A 12,959-nucleotide genomic window follows, 5' to 3' on the forward strand; every position below is an offset into this window, starting at 1 on the left:
GTGTCCTCCCCTGCTGTGTCTCTGGTCTGACAGCAGAGTTGTGGTCAGGAGGACACTGCCGTGGCCCTGGTTGAGCTCCGTGTCCTCCCCTGCTGCGTCTGTAGGTCTGGAAGCAGCGTTGTGGTCAGGAGGACACTACCGTGGCCCTGGTTGAGCTCCGTGCCCTCCCCTGCTGTGTCTCTGGTCTGACAGCAGCCTCGGGGCTTCAGCTTGCTCAGCTGTCAAATGGAGAAATCACAGATCCAAACACACACCGGTGGGAGGGGCGCTTCTCGTCTCCTAGCTGGGTGAAGGCCATGTGGGCTCTAGCAGTGGTGGCACTTGCCCCACGCTGGCCGTGTGTCCAGTACGCTGGGCTGGAGAGCAGATCAGGGGGTGAGGTCTCACGCACACACTCTGGCCTGGCTCCAAATGAGGTTTCTCATTTTCCCTTTCTTGTCTCTTCTTTTGGGAAGCCACTATCCTTTCCTGTGTCCACATGCAATGCAAGCTCTTTGGGAGATGTGGGCACCTGTGCTGCGGATGGGGCAAGCACACCATTCGTAACGTGGCTTCTGAGCCCCTTGTCTCCAGTCAGCACCGTCAAAGCAAACAGCTGGTCTCTCTGGAATGCAGGCTGGTCCTTCTGTAAGGCGCCCAGCGAGAAGTTAGACTGCTGGGCATAACTCCCTGTGCAGAGCAAGGGGCAGGGGTGAGGCCTCTTGTGGCCTGGGGGCTGCAATAGCCCATATTTGAGCCTCACTCCCCACAGGGGCCTGTGTACAGATCAAGACGGCCGCTCGGTGCATCTGCGGGTGCAGGGGGGCCGTGGCAAGGCCTGCACCACCAGGGGCTCAGCCATCTTAACAAGGAACTGCAGGGTGCCTCTGGGGGCTGAGGGTGCTCAGTGGGGGTGAGCGTGCCCAATGGGGGGTGGGATGATGAGAGTGTCCAGTTGGGGGCTCAGTGGCAGAGCAATGTCCTGAGGTTTGAGGAAGCAAGAGAACCCTGGGGTGCAGGGTCATGTATGCAGAGCCAGTGGCTTTGGCTGGAGAAGGGTTAAAGGCAGCCTGAAAGGAGAGCATGAATCCAGGACATACCTGAGTGGGCACATGGCCTCTCGGTGCTTGGGAAGGTGGGTCCCTCCTGTGAAGAATCTGGCTGGGTAAGCCCTGGGGGGCAGATCCCACTGGTCCTGTGGCATCCCTGTCAATCAGAGCCTGCTCGGCAGCAGCGCCGGGCTGGCAAGGGTGTGATCCGGGTCATATCTGCTCTTCTTCGCTCGGTGGCCAGGGTGAAGTCCCAGACATCTCTCCCAGCCTCTCTCGTAAAGCACACAAGTAGATTGGTTCCTCTCCAGGTGGGGAGGGGGGAGCTTGGTCCCTACGGGATTGGGGTGATCGTTCTGGATTAAAGCCTTCCCCTTAACGAGCCCCCTTTGGAATTGACATTTGACCAACTGGCCATATGTACGTGCTGCTCCTGGACAGGTGGATCCCCACGTGGCCTCTCACTGGAGGTGGACCCTGAAGGAGAGCGGGCCCCATCCACTGAGGTGCACTGTGCAGCCGCCACCCGCCCAGCCATTTCCTGAAAATCACTGTGAAGGGGCACCTTGTTTTATTTATTGATTTCCCGTCTTCTTTGATCATTTCATTTAAATGTTGTGCCATTAAAAAGAAAACCACAGAAAATTCCATGACTGATGAAGACAGCATGTCTAAAAACTAAGTAATCAATTCTAAGGGAAAATCAAAACCCACATGCAGAAATCCGTGACGGATGAAAACTTACCCTGGGCCGCAACGTCATCTGGGAGCAGCGGAGCGAGCGGGACGGAGAAATGTGGCCAAGCCTTCCCATGGACCCGTTGAGTCGGGTCGGGCGAGGCTCATGGCCCCTTTGAGAAGCCCACCTTCACTGCAGCACAGATTCGGTCAGGCCTGCTGCCCTCCAGTCAGCCGACTCCCAGCCCCCCACAGGGCAGAGAGGACTGGCCTCGGCTCCAGGGTGCAGCCCGGTGAATCCTGATCCATGCTCCCACCCCGTTACTCACGCTCCTGCTGGGACAGTGTGTCCATGGCTCCCCTGTCCAGTCAGTGCCCGCAGAGGAAACTTCTGCTGCAGCGTCACAGAAACCAGCCGCCACCATGGGCACGGTGTGCCTGCCAGGCTTTGCTCAGCCCCAGGGCTTCGAGATCTCCCACCCTCCCCCAGCTGATTTACCAGCATCTGTCTGCATTGCTCCAGGCACCACACATTGTTTCTGCATTCTCCACTGACTGTCACACAGAGCAAGATGACTCCCACAGGATGCATCAGCCACTCATTCGCTTCACGTGGAATTCGCAAAGCGGATGCCACTTATGACCTCGCTGGTTGGGGTGCTTGGGGTGGGGGGGGCAGGGTTCTCATCCTCCGTCTTGGCAATGTTGCCAGGGAGACAAGGCCCCTGAGCAAGGCTGACATCACCATGGATACAGGGCCCCTGAGCAAGGCTGACATCACCATGGATACAGGGCCCCTGAGCAAGGCTGACATCACCATGGATACAGGGCCCCTTGAACGAGGCTGATGTTGGGAAGAGGTCAATCTGCCATTTGGATAATTACTACTTTACCCAAAGCTGGCCCTATCCTGAGGGCACAGAGAGGGTTCTGAAGACATGCCCGGGGCCTCGGGCAAGGCGGCTGTCACTGAGTTCCCTGACCCATCGCTGGCTGATGGAAGCCACCCCCTCCTGGGTTCAAGGTTCAAGAGAACACTTCCTGGCATGGGTTGGGGGATCCCCCTGACTCCATGGCCCCTCAGAAGCCTGGATTCCAGGAAAGCCTACCTCGGATCATCTCTGGATAATTCATTTTTGTCTGGACATGGGTCTCATGCATAGAGCTGCCATGCACAGGCTGGACAAGTCACGTTGTGATGTGTCACTTGGTCCGTTGTTTGTGGGTGGCTGATGGGTCGATTCGGAATAGGGGCTCCAGGCTCCAGGGCAAGTAGCTAAGAGCTCTACGACTGACCAAAGGGTGGGCAGTTCGAGCCCTCCCGGAAGCCCCTGGGGAGATGACCCCAGCAGGCACAGCATTGGGGGCCCTGTGGGTCCACCCTCCTCTGTAGACACCAGGTTCCCTGGGTTTCGTTTTAATCATGCACAGAGCGACCTTCTTCCACTTATGCTCCTGAGAGGGTTCCTTGGGACCCACCCACCTGGTGTCCAGGTGTTCTCACCGTGGGCCACTGGAGTGCGTGCCAAGTGGTGTCTCTCGGGGCTGGAGCTGGCATTTTCCAGATTGTGAACGGGGGTTAGCCGTTTGCCCACGTGCTGACTGGGGCTTGTTTTCCCCTTTTGAATTAGCTGTTTGCAGCAAAGCAGTTTGTTCCTGGAATGAGGAAGACTGAGTAGATTCAGATGAAAGAAATCAGAATTAGTTCTTAAGTCACCTCAAAAAACATACATTCTATGGACATTTGGCAAGACACCCAACCAACTCCAGAGTTAAAGGGAAGTTGTTCTAACTGGTAGTTCCGGAACAATTGGCTCTCTGTGTGCCAACACTGAGAAGCAAAGAGTAAAGTCTAAGGCGTCCCCTCCAACGTGGAGAAGAGCGAGACCCCTAAATGCCAGTGCTTGCCACGTCGAGGCTCGAGGAAAACAGAGGAGCATGTACTCGTGAGACTGGGTTAGACGGGCTTTAGGGTAGACACAGAGCGCGCGTCACGAGAGAAGCGTCAGTCCGTGACACTGCATCTAAATGGAAGTCCCTCACTCGTCAGAAGACGCGAGGAAGACCTGGAAACGTGGGAGCGAAAGCCACGGGCGGAAGAGCTCGCAGGAGCGACGCACCACCTGCCTGTGCAATGGGAGCTTAGGGCAGCTCCCCAGATCGGGGCCTCAGTCCGCCCAGCCGCCAGGCTGTTCTGTGGGAAGAGCGCTCTGACCGCATAGGCCCTTCCTGCACATGTGCATGCTGGAGTCCATTCCCACTGCAGCACCTCCTGGCGCGTCGAGAGAAGCCATGTGGAACCCACACACCGATTTTCAGACCGTGAGCGCTGTGTTTGGGAGGGGAAGGAGGCGGCTCTCTAGGAGGTGGCCGACCGGTGACTGCAGCAATGCGCTTGAGCAGAGGAGCAACGCAGGACGGCGCAGGGCGAGGCTGGGTCTCCTTCCGCGTGCATAAGGTCACTGTGGGTCGGGACCGACTGATTGTCTTCACATGCCGGAGTTCCTCGATCGCTCAGCGTGGTGCTGGAGTCTCCATTCACACAGCCCCGACCATTCCAGTCACGTTTCCCGTCCTCGAGCTCTTGCACTCCTTCGTTCATTTTCAATAAGCCTGTCCCTGAGTGAACCTGCTGTTGACAGGGCTGCAAGTACCATTGAAAGGAGCTGCTCTCCACTTGGGCACTGCCTGTACGAGGAAGGGAAGTCACTTTTGTGCACAGAGCGGCCCAGCGTAAGGGACCCGTTGACCTCTTTGCTGCCACTGTCTCCTTGAGCATGGACTGGGGGTCCAAGCACAGTGAACCCTGGGCCGTGTCATTGTACTCTCTGTCAGGCTGCTCTCGGTCCAGCCGAGAGCATGTGGGTTTCTTTACATGTGTCCCAGAGCAGCACCGAGGGCGCCAGTCTTCAGGAACATCAAGGGTGAAGACCAAGGGTGACAGCCTTCGGTATGGATTACAACTCAATGTAAAGAAGACCCGGATCCTCACACCTGGCCAATAGGTCACAACATGATAAGTGGAGGAAAGGTTGAAGTTGTCAGGATTTCATCTTGCTGGGATCCACCATCAATGCTCGTGGAAGCAGCCGTCCAGAGATCAAATGACGGACTGCACTGGGTCAATCTGCACACATCGCTTTAGAATTGAGAAGAGCAAGGTGCTTCCAGTCACCTCATATCCATGTGGAAGTTGGACATGGGCTAAGGAAACCCAAAAATCCATGCAACTGAACTACGGTGCTGGTGAGGAATATTGAAAGTGCTGTGGACTGCCGAAAGAGCCCGCAGACCTGTCCCGGAAGAAGTATGCCTAGAATGGTTTTCAGAAGAGGGAATGGGGGAGCTCATCTCACATATTCTTGACATGTTGTCAACAAAGACCAGTCCCGGGAGAAGGGAGCCATGCTTGGTAGAGCGCAGGGGCAGTAACAGAGAGGATCCTGGCAGGGTGGGCGGACACCGGGCTGCAGCCATGGGCTCAGTCGATCAACCATGGAGAGGCGGGCGCAGGACCAGGTGGCCTTTCTGCAGTCACTCTGAGTGGGAGCCACCGGGATGGCACCTAGCAACAGCGACCCCAGGGAAAGGTACGCATCTCCTGTCAGCATGCACAGGCTCAGTCTCCCTCGGAGCTGCCCATGTGCCCCGGCGTCCATCTTCCCAGGGATCTAGGAAGGTTCCCAGGTCCAAAGGGCAGTTTTCCACTTGGGTCTCTTTGTTCTTGGCCATTGTGAAGCCCCTCCCCTCTGTTTCCTTCTCTCTCCTCATCTCTTTGAAGACAAAAGCTGTGACCCAGCGGAGGGTGTGATTCGAGCAACGTGTGGCCTGAGTGATGGCGGTGCTCTGGGGTAAGTGCTGGCTCCCAAGGTCGGCAGCTCGGACCCACCAGGCTGTCTGCTCCCATGGAGAGTCATAGGCTCACCGTGCTTCAGACTCTGCCGACGGCAGTGAGTGGGGTTTATTCTGGGTTTTGAGTAAGGGTGGAGCTTAGCCAAGGATGGCGTTGGAGTCAAACCTCCTTAAGACTCGGGACCGCTCATACTGATGTTGCATCATTCCCATCCAAAGAGGAGGGTTCACAGCACATCACAAAGTGGAGAAGGACCACACAACAGTGGGGATAAAGGTATTTTCCCAAAGATAACTCGCGATCATCCATCTTTCGTCCCTGGTTTTGGTAACTAATCTCTCTGTCGTCATTGCAGCTCGAGCTTTATCAACTTTTGAGCAATTCCCCTGTTGAAGGAAGCACGTTTGGTTTCCCTGATCTTCTTCCCGTTTGTCCGTTTTCTGTTTCATCACATCCAACTTTCACCCTCACTGAGCCCTTCCGTGGACTTACTGAAGAGGTGGTGGGCTAAAGGTTAAGCTTGCAGACCAGCTGCTCTCTGGAAGAACGATGGGGTGGTCCGTTCCCATAAAGAGTCACCCCCGGACACCCCCGGGGGCAGTTCCCCCTGGTCCTCCAGGGTCCGTATGAGTGCAAGCTGACTGGGCGGCGTGGGCAGTGGCTCTGGGGGACTGGTTTTGGGTTTCTTTTGCTGCTCTTTACTAGTGTGCTCAGGCGGCAGCTTAGAGGGCTGCTGTTAACCCTTCCTTCTTGCCTACTCAAAGAAAGCATAGTGCTGCCATCACGGGTCTTCAGTTGTGCCCAGCAAAGGTTGTTCTGCTCTCTGCAGGAGAGGACGAAGCAATTCGGAGCGGTCAGTAGGTGGGAAGCTAAACAAAGTGCTGCAAAGATCATGGGCAAGAGCTGCCGGGGCCACACACGGGCCCTCCCTCAGCCCCTGCAGTCACTTCTGAGCAACGCCACAGGGTCTTCCCTCTTTCTTGAAGAGCAATTGTTTGTTTGAAGTAGGGACTTCTGGAAAGCATAATGCTCTCAGAGGCGGCTGTAGGTAGAAGAAAGGGCCATGAGACCCCTTTCCAAATGACAATATTAACAGCCAACCAGATAGACAACAAATGCCGTCAGCGCAGGTTTGGTGTGAGGGCTTGGGGCCAGGAGTGGAGCCCATCACTACAAGTCCAGTACAGAGAAAGTGGCGTGTGTGTGTGTGTGTGTGTGTGTGGGGGGGGGTGTGTGTGTGTGTGTGTGTGGGGGTGGGTGTGTGTGTGTGTGTGATGAGAGCCTGTGCCTGGTGCTGCCGGGGGCAGGAGCACTCCCTCCGGATCTCCAGTGCCAGCTGCTTGGAGGAAGGTAGTGGATATGGATCGGGTCCGGTGGGCTTGGACAACTCTTTTTAGGACTCTGTACTTGTTAGAGGGAGCCCTGGTGGTGTCGTGGACAATTTGTGGGGCTGCCAGCAGCTGAAACCACCAGCTGCTCAGAGAGAGAAAGACTGGGCTTTCTACTCCCATAAAGAGTTACAGTCCCGGAGACCTCCAGGGGCAGTTCTACCCTGCCCTCTAAGGGTCCCTGGGAGCTGGAATTAACTCAAAGGCAGTAAGTGTGTTGGAAGGTAAACAGCAAAACTGTAAACATTAGTGCAAAACTATGAAGGAGGTGAGCTAGCCAAAGAAGCTCTTGCACACGCAATTTGAAGTTCATGAAATATGGCCAGGTGCACAGATCCAATTTCAGAAAGGACGCCTGCGTTAGTGCTCCTAGAAACATGTGCCAGGCATCACCAGGTCAAGCCAGCTGTACCCAACGGGGTCTCCATGGAAGCGATCACTGCTCTAAGGGCAAAGGAGCCAGGCAGCCCCTGTGGCTGTCAGAGGATATGAGCCGACTCTCAGACACCTCGTCAGACACTGGCGTCTCCCTCGAGGTGAAGTGAACTCCTGCCCTTTGACAGCTTCCGACCCACGGGTGCTCTCCTTCGTTCCAGACACGCGGTCTGCCAGAGCCGGATTGAAATCTGCTGAACGGAAGCCGGACTTGCAGGAGTCCCGCCCCCTTCTTGTCTTTATTGAACCATGAAAAAATGTTCAAAATTTTAAGAACGCTTCATTTTTGCTTTAAAGTTGAAAGATTCTCTCATGACAATAGTTTCCAGGGCTCATCCTCCCTCCATGGCCCCAGAAAGTCTAGATTCCCTGAGAATCATAAAGTCTGTTCTGCAGGATTCTTCTGTGAGATCTTGGATCTAAATAGTTTGTGCTGGTAGCTGGGCACTGTCTAGTTCTTCTGGTCTCCTGGCAGTGGCTCATAGGAGCGGTCAGCCACACCTCCCGTTCCCCCTGCGGTTCCTGACTCCCCATCATCCTCTGCTGCTCCAGGAAGCAGAGGCCAACTGTCCTGCCCCAGGTGGCCTCTGATGTGCAGCTGCCCCCTCCCTGGCATGCACCACCCTCCTCCTGTGTGCTAGCCACCCACTCTCTGTCCCCGGCCCCACAGTGTCCTCCTGTGACCAAGAGCATCAGTCGGCCCTGGAAGAGGCCAAGCAGCCAAAGAATGACAACGTGGTGATCCCAGAGTGTGCGCACGGCGGCCTCTACAAGCCCGTGCAGTGCCATCCATCCACGGGCTACTGCTGGTGCGTGCTGGTGGACACGGGCCGCCCCATCCCTGGCACCTCCACCAGGTAAGCACCACCACGGGGGGCCTGGACAGAGCCGGGCAGGGAGCTGGGGGCTCTCCTTACAACAATGGGCACCAGCTGTGGAGCCCTATCCTGGAGAGGCCAGCATCTGGGCTCAGGTCACAGGAAGTAGTGTGGGAGACTGGGAGAGACAGCTGTCTCTGCTGATCGAGCACAGGGGCCGGCCGCTGGGCACACTGCCCTTGGGCTGCCGACACAGGCCTGGTGATCAGATATGCTGGGTTCCCCATGCTAAGGCCAACCCGGAGCCCTCGGAAGGGACCCCCAGGGAGGAGCGGAGGAAACCATCTCCCATGGAGGGGCTGGTGCGTTTGAAGCACCGGCCTTGCCTGAACCAAGGGGCCATCCGCTCCTTATGCCTGCCGCGTGGAGAGAACAGGAATGTGAACGAGGCTTTGGTGAGAAAGTGCCGGTTTCTGACACAACAACCCGGCCGAGTGCAGGGAGCGGCCCTCCAGGTCTCCCTGGGGAGCAGTGCTGGCGACATTTTAAACTCTGACTTGTTCCAACTGTTCTTCATGGAATCCGGCTTCTCTGATGATTTCCTCAGCATACAGACCCAATCAGGCTGGTGAGAGGGTACCACGCTGACACTGACTCGCACCTTTCCTGACTTTAAACCACACAGTGCCCCTTGTTCGGTTCACACAACTGCCTCTTGTCCACGTAGGGGTTCCACAGGAGCACGGTGACGTCTTCTAAGACCCCCATTCTTCTCAAGGCTATCCAGCTTGTTTTGATTAGACACATAGATCAATACATTGGCATGAGCAATTAGGCACAGGTAACCCCCTTTCTGGCATTCCCTGCTTTGAGCCAAGCTCCATCTGACATCGGCAACCATCTCCCTGGCTCCATGTGCCCTCCTGGATCTCTGGCAGCTCCCTGTCCTGCGCTGCTTCAATCATTGTTGAACATCTTCAGCAAAATGCTGCAGGTCCATGAGTGATGGGAGCCCCCTGTTGGGCCACCTTTCCCTGGAACGGGCACAGATGTGGGTCTCTTCCCATCAGTTGGCCAAGTCGCCGTCTTCCAAAGTTTCTGGCACCGACGGGTGACTGCTTCTGGCGCTTGGTCAGCTTGTCAAAACATTCCCATCGGTGTTCCATGGATTCCTGGAGCCCTGCTTCTAACTCACGCTTCAGTGCAGCTCACACTCCTGCCTTCAGCACCACTGTTCTTGCTCACCTGCTGCCTGCTGCAACGGTGGGCTGCGCCCTACTTCTTTCCCGTACAGTGACTCTGCATTCTTTGCATCTTCTTTTGATGCTTCCTGCCTCCGTCAACAGTTTCCCCTGAGATCACTCAGGACTGCAACTCAAGGCTTGACTTTTTTCTTGAGTTCTTTCCGTTTTAGATCTGCTGGCCACGTTCTTCCCTTTGGGTTTTCTAACTCTGGGTCTTTTTAAAATTTATTTTAATATGTGGCTTTGTCTTCTCGAGCTGCCCTTTGACATGTTCAGTTCAGCTCTCTGGTGCATCATTTCTTCCAGTTCCTGTAGCTACTCTATGAGCAAGAGCAAGATTCAGGCTCTTCCGACACCCACGTTGATCTTGTCTTTCTGTTGACCTTTCACTTTCTTGGTGAACAAGGTCCTTAACGTCCTCACAGCTCATCGGGGCTGCGGACAATAGTGTTGAACGCGTCAGATCTGTTCCACAGACGCTCCTGGAACCCGGGCAGAGTTGCTCTGAGTCATGTTTGGCTCCTGTGGACTTGTTCCACTTCCTTCAGCTTCGACCTGCGCTTGCAGGTCAGCCGTTGGTGGGCTGTCCCACAGTCGGGGCCCTGGCCTGGGTTTAGCTGCTGATTTTGACCATCTCCCCACTTCCTGTTCCCTCTGTCCTTCCCTCGGAGACACCCCCCACATCCTGTTCCTTCTGTCCTTCCTCCCAAGACATCCCCCATCTCCTGTTCCCTCTGAGCAGACCCCACTGTGCTCAGAGGCCTCCTTCCCCTGCTCTTTCCTGCCCTTGCACCTGACACACTGCTTAACTCAAATCTCTTCCTTGGGCGGATCCTGCCAAGGGTCCTGGGTGAAACACGCGGCAGGTGGCATTCCAGAGCCAGCCCACCTCCAAAATGAATGCAGTCGTCCTGGGAGCTCAGGAGCTCGTGGACAGATCGGGCGCTGTGAGCAGTCCCTCGTGCCCTCCACTCCCCTCTGGCTCCCAGCAAGTGGACACAAGAACACGGTGACTTCAGGGACCCCCGTCTGCCCATCTCCCTTCCCAGACCAGGGGTCGGGGGTCACAGGGCTTTGCAGGGCTGCCCTGCATGGATGCCCCAGTCTAAAATGCACACGCATGAAACGTGGAGCAGCACTGCCCCTGCATGTCCCTGAGGTGGTCACCCTGGTCCGAGGAAAGCGTCTGGCTCCCAGCGGCAGACCCTGCAGTTAGCAGACTGCGCTTAGCCAGTGCACTACCAGGGTTTCTGGTGGTTCTGAGCACCTGTGTGCTGAGAGCCGCGGGCCCCCTCACACCGCCTCTACCCAGGTGTTGTCCCCCTCGTAGGTACGAACAGCCGAAATGTGACAGCACAGCCAGGGCACACCCAGCCAAAGCCAGGGACCTGTACAAGGGCCGCCAGCTCCAAGGTGAGTGGGGCTGGGGGGTGGGGGTGGGGCATGTGCTTGGTGCCCCTGGAGACTGTTTGTGGATTTAGGATGGGACATGGCTGCCCGGTGCTGTCCCAGTGGGGTCTGACTGGAGAAACCTCTGGCACCGACCCTCTTCCCGGATATACCTGAGCCAAAGCCCTATTCCCAAGTCGGGGCCTTAGCTGAGTGAGCCACCCAGGTGGGACGAGCCCCCAGGCCGGTTCCCACATGCCAAAGCAAGAACACAGCCTCCCACTACATGGAGCTGCAGTGTCTCAGAGCAATTCTCTAAAACCCAACTCTGCCATCGGGTTGGTGCCAACGCTCGGACCCTCGAGGACAGGGTAGGACTGCCCCTCTCATTATGGGAGCAGACAACCTCACCTTTCTCCCGAGGAGTGCCTGGTGGCTTCCAACTGCTGACCTTGAGGCTAGACCGCCACACATAGTCCGCCCCTAATGGCTTCCTTTCTGTTTGACCTGAAAGAAACCATGGGAATGCCATGACTCCAGTTCCCGCTGCCAGGGAGCCCACTGTTGAAGACAGTGGCACTTGGACTTGAGTCAAACACGCGTCTGATGGTGGTGTGATGGGTTAAGCATTGGCCACTTGCCACACTGTAGGCAGTTGATGCCCACCTGCTGCTCCTCTGGGGGAGAAGGATGGGACTGTCTGCCCCGTGAAGACTTACAGCCCAGGCACCCTGGGAGCAGAGCTGCTCTGCCCGACCAGGCCGCTGAGAGGCGGGACAGACTGGCTGCCAGTGGGCATATCAAGAGAGCTTCATGGTGAGGGACCGTTTGGAATTAAAGGCAGAAATTCTACCCCTGTAAATAGGGACAGTCCTGGAAGCCCACAGGGGCAGTCCTACCCTGGCCCCGAGGGTCACTGTGAGTCTGCATGGTCTCCAGGGTGGTGAGGTTTGGGTTTTGAGTTTTCACGAGCACACACTACCCTGCCGAGAACATGCAGACTCTGTTCTGGTGCATGTCATGCTTCTCAAAACCCAGTCTCTGCTGGGGACAACAGTGCTGTGTCGCCGTGCAGCCTCGAGCCTCCTAGGGCCCCCACCCCCTCAGCTCAGCAATGTATGGAAATGGGCCCTGTATCACCTGTGAGTGGGGCCCCACAGATCCACACCTGTAGGGGGCCCCAGCCTCTCCGAGGACCCAGGGGCCAAGGAGGTGTGGACAGAGCCCTGGGCTACATGGTGAGTTCCCATCCACAGGGGACGGCTGGGCTTACAGTGGCTGTGGGCCACTCCACCATCTCTCTGCTCACTTCTTGAAATACCAAGAGTCAGAGACACGCAGCCTAAGGCCCCAGAGCCCGGGAGACAAAACCTCTACCCAGCGGCTTCAGCTTGAGCGTGTATTTGATCTCCGTCTGACTTGACATTGGGCCCCGTCCTTTGTGGGGCTTCTTCACCATGTGTCACCCCACTGATAAAGGGTTACATGTGACATCCTGTGTCATTAGCAAAGGAGAGGGGCCCAGATGCCACCACCTAGGCAAAACTGGTCACCCAGCGGCACATGCACCCTACAAGGGACGCCCAGCTGGCAGCGGGTCCAGGGTGGCAGAACACACCATCCTGCCCCCAGGATGGTCCCATCTCATCAGGAGGACAGTGCCGTGTCCGGCAGACTGTAGTGTGGACAGTGCTGCAGGAATCCCCACACTGCTCAGAGCCCGCCACCTGGGAGCAGCCCCCCGGCACTGTTGTCAGTGGCCCTCAGCTGAGACAGCTGGTTCTTGTTTCAGCACCTGGACGCCTCTGCAGCCCCTTGGGGTGGCGCAGACACACACGCGTAGCCACTTTGTCATGGGATCTAACTCTGACCTTTTGGCCGAGAACCCCTTTGAGGCCCCAGGAACAATGCAAACAATTTCATCCTCAGAGTCACTCTGCTTAACTCCACAGCATCATTGAGATGCTCTGCCTTTTACTAGAAAAGAAAGCAGGCTAATTGGAGCATATCATCCTACGGAGGCGCTGATGTTCCACACTGCCTCCTGTTGTTCTTTGAGAGACACTATGTTTCAGACTGTCTCCTATTGCTGCAGGTGAGAGACACGATGTTTCAGACTGTCTCCT

General features: G+C 56.4%; 1 protein-coding gene across 1 annotated transcript in view; it reads left to right on the plus strand.

Moving 5' to 3' along the window:
* Nucleotides 1-12,959, plus strand: part of SMOC2 (SPARC related modular calcium binding 2) — a 77,873-nt gene that overhangs the window by 41,682 nt on the left and 23,232 nt on the right. Inside the window, exons 8-9 of the mRNA XM_004702077.2 lie at nucleotides 8,053-8,239; nucleotides 10,775-10,857. Of these exons, the coding sequence (XP_004702134.1) occupies nucleotides 8,053-8,239; nucleotides 10,775-10,857 (270 nt within the window). The remainder of the gene's footprint in view (nucleotides 1-8,052; nucleotides 8,240-10,774; nucleotides 10,858-12,959) is intronic.

Source organism: Echinops telfairi, unplaced genomic scaffold (assembly GCF_000313985.2).
Source record: "Echinops telfairi isolate 266 unplaced genomic scaffold, ASM31398v2 ScPeMD7_3533;HRSCAF=4204_0, whole genome shotgun sequence".
NCBI lineage: Eukaryota > Metazoa > Chordata > Mammalia > Afrosoricida > Tenrecidae > Echinops > Echinops telfairi.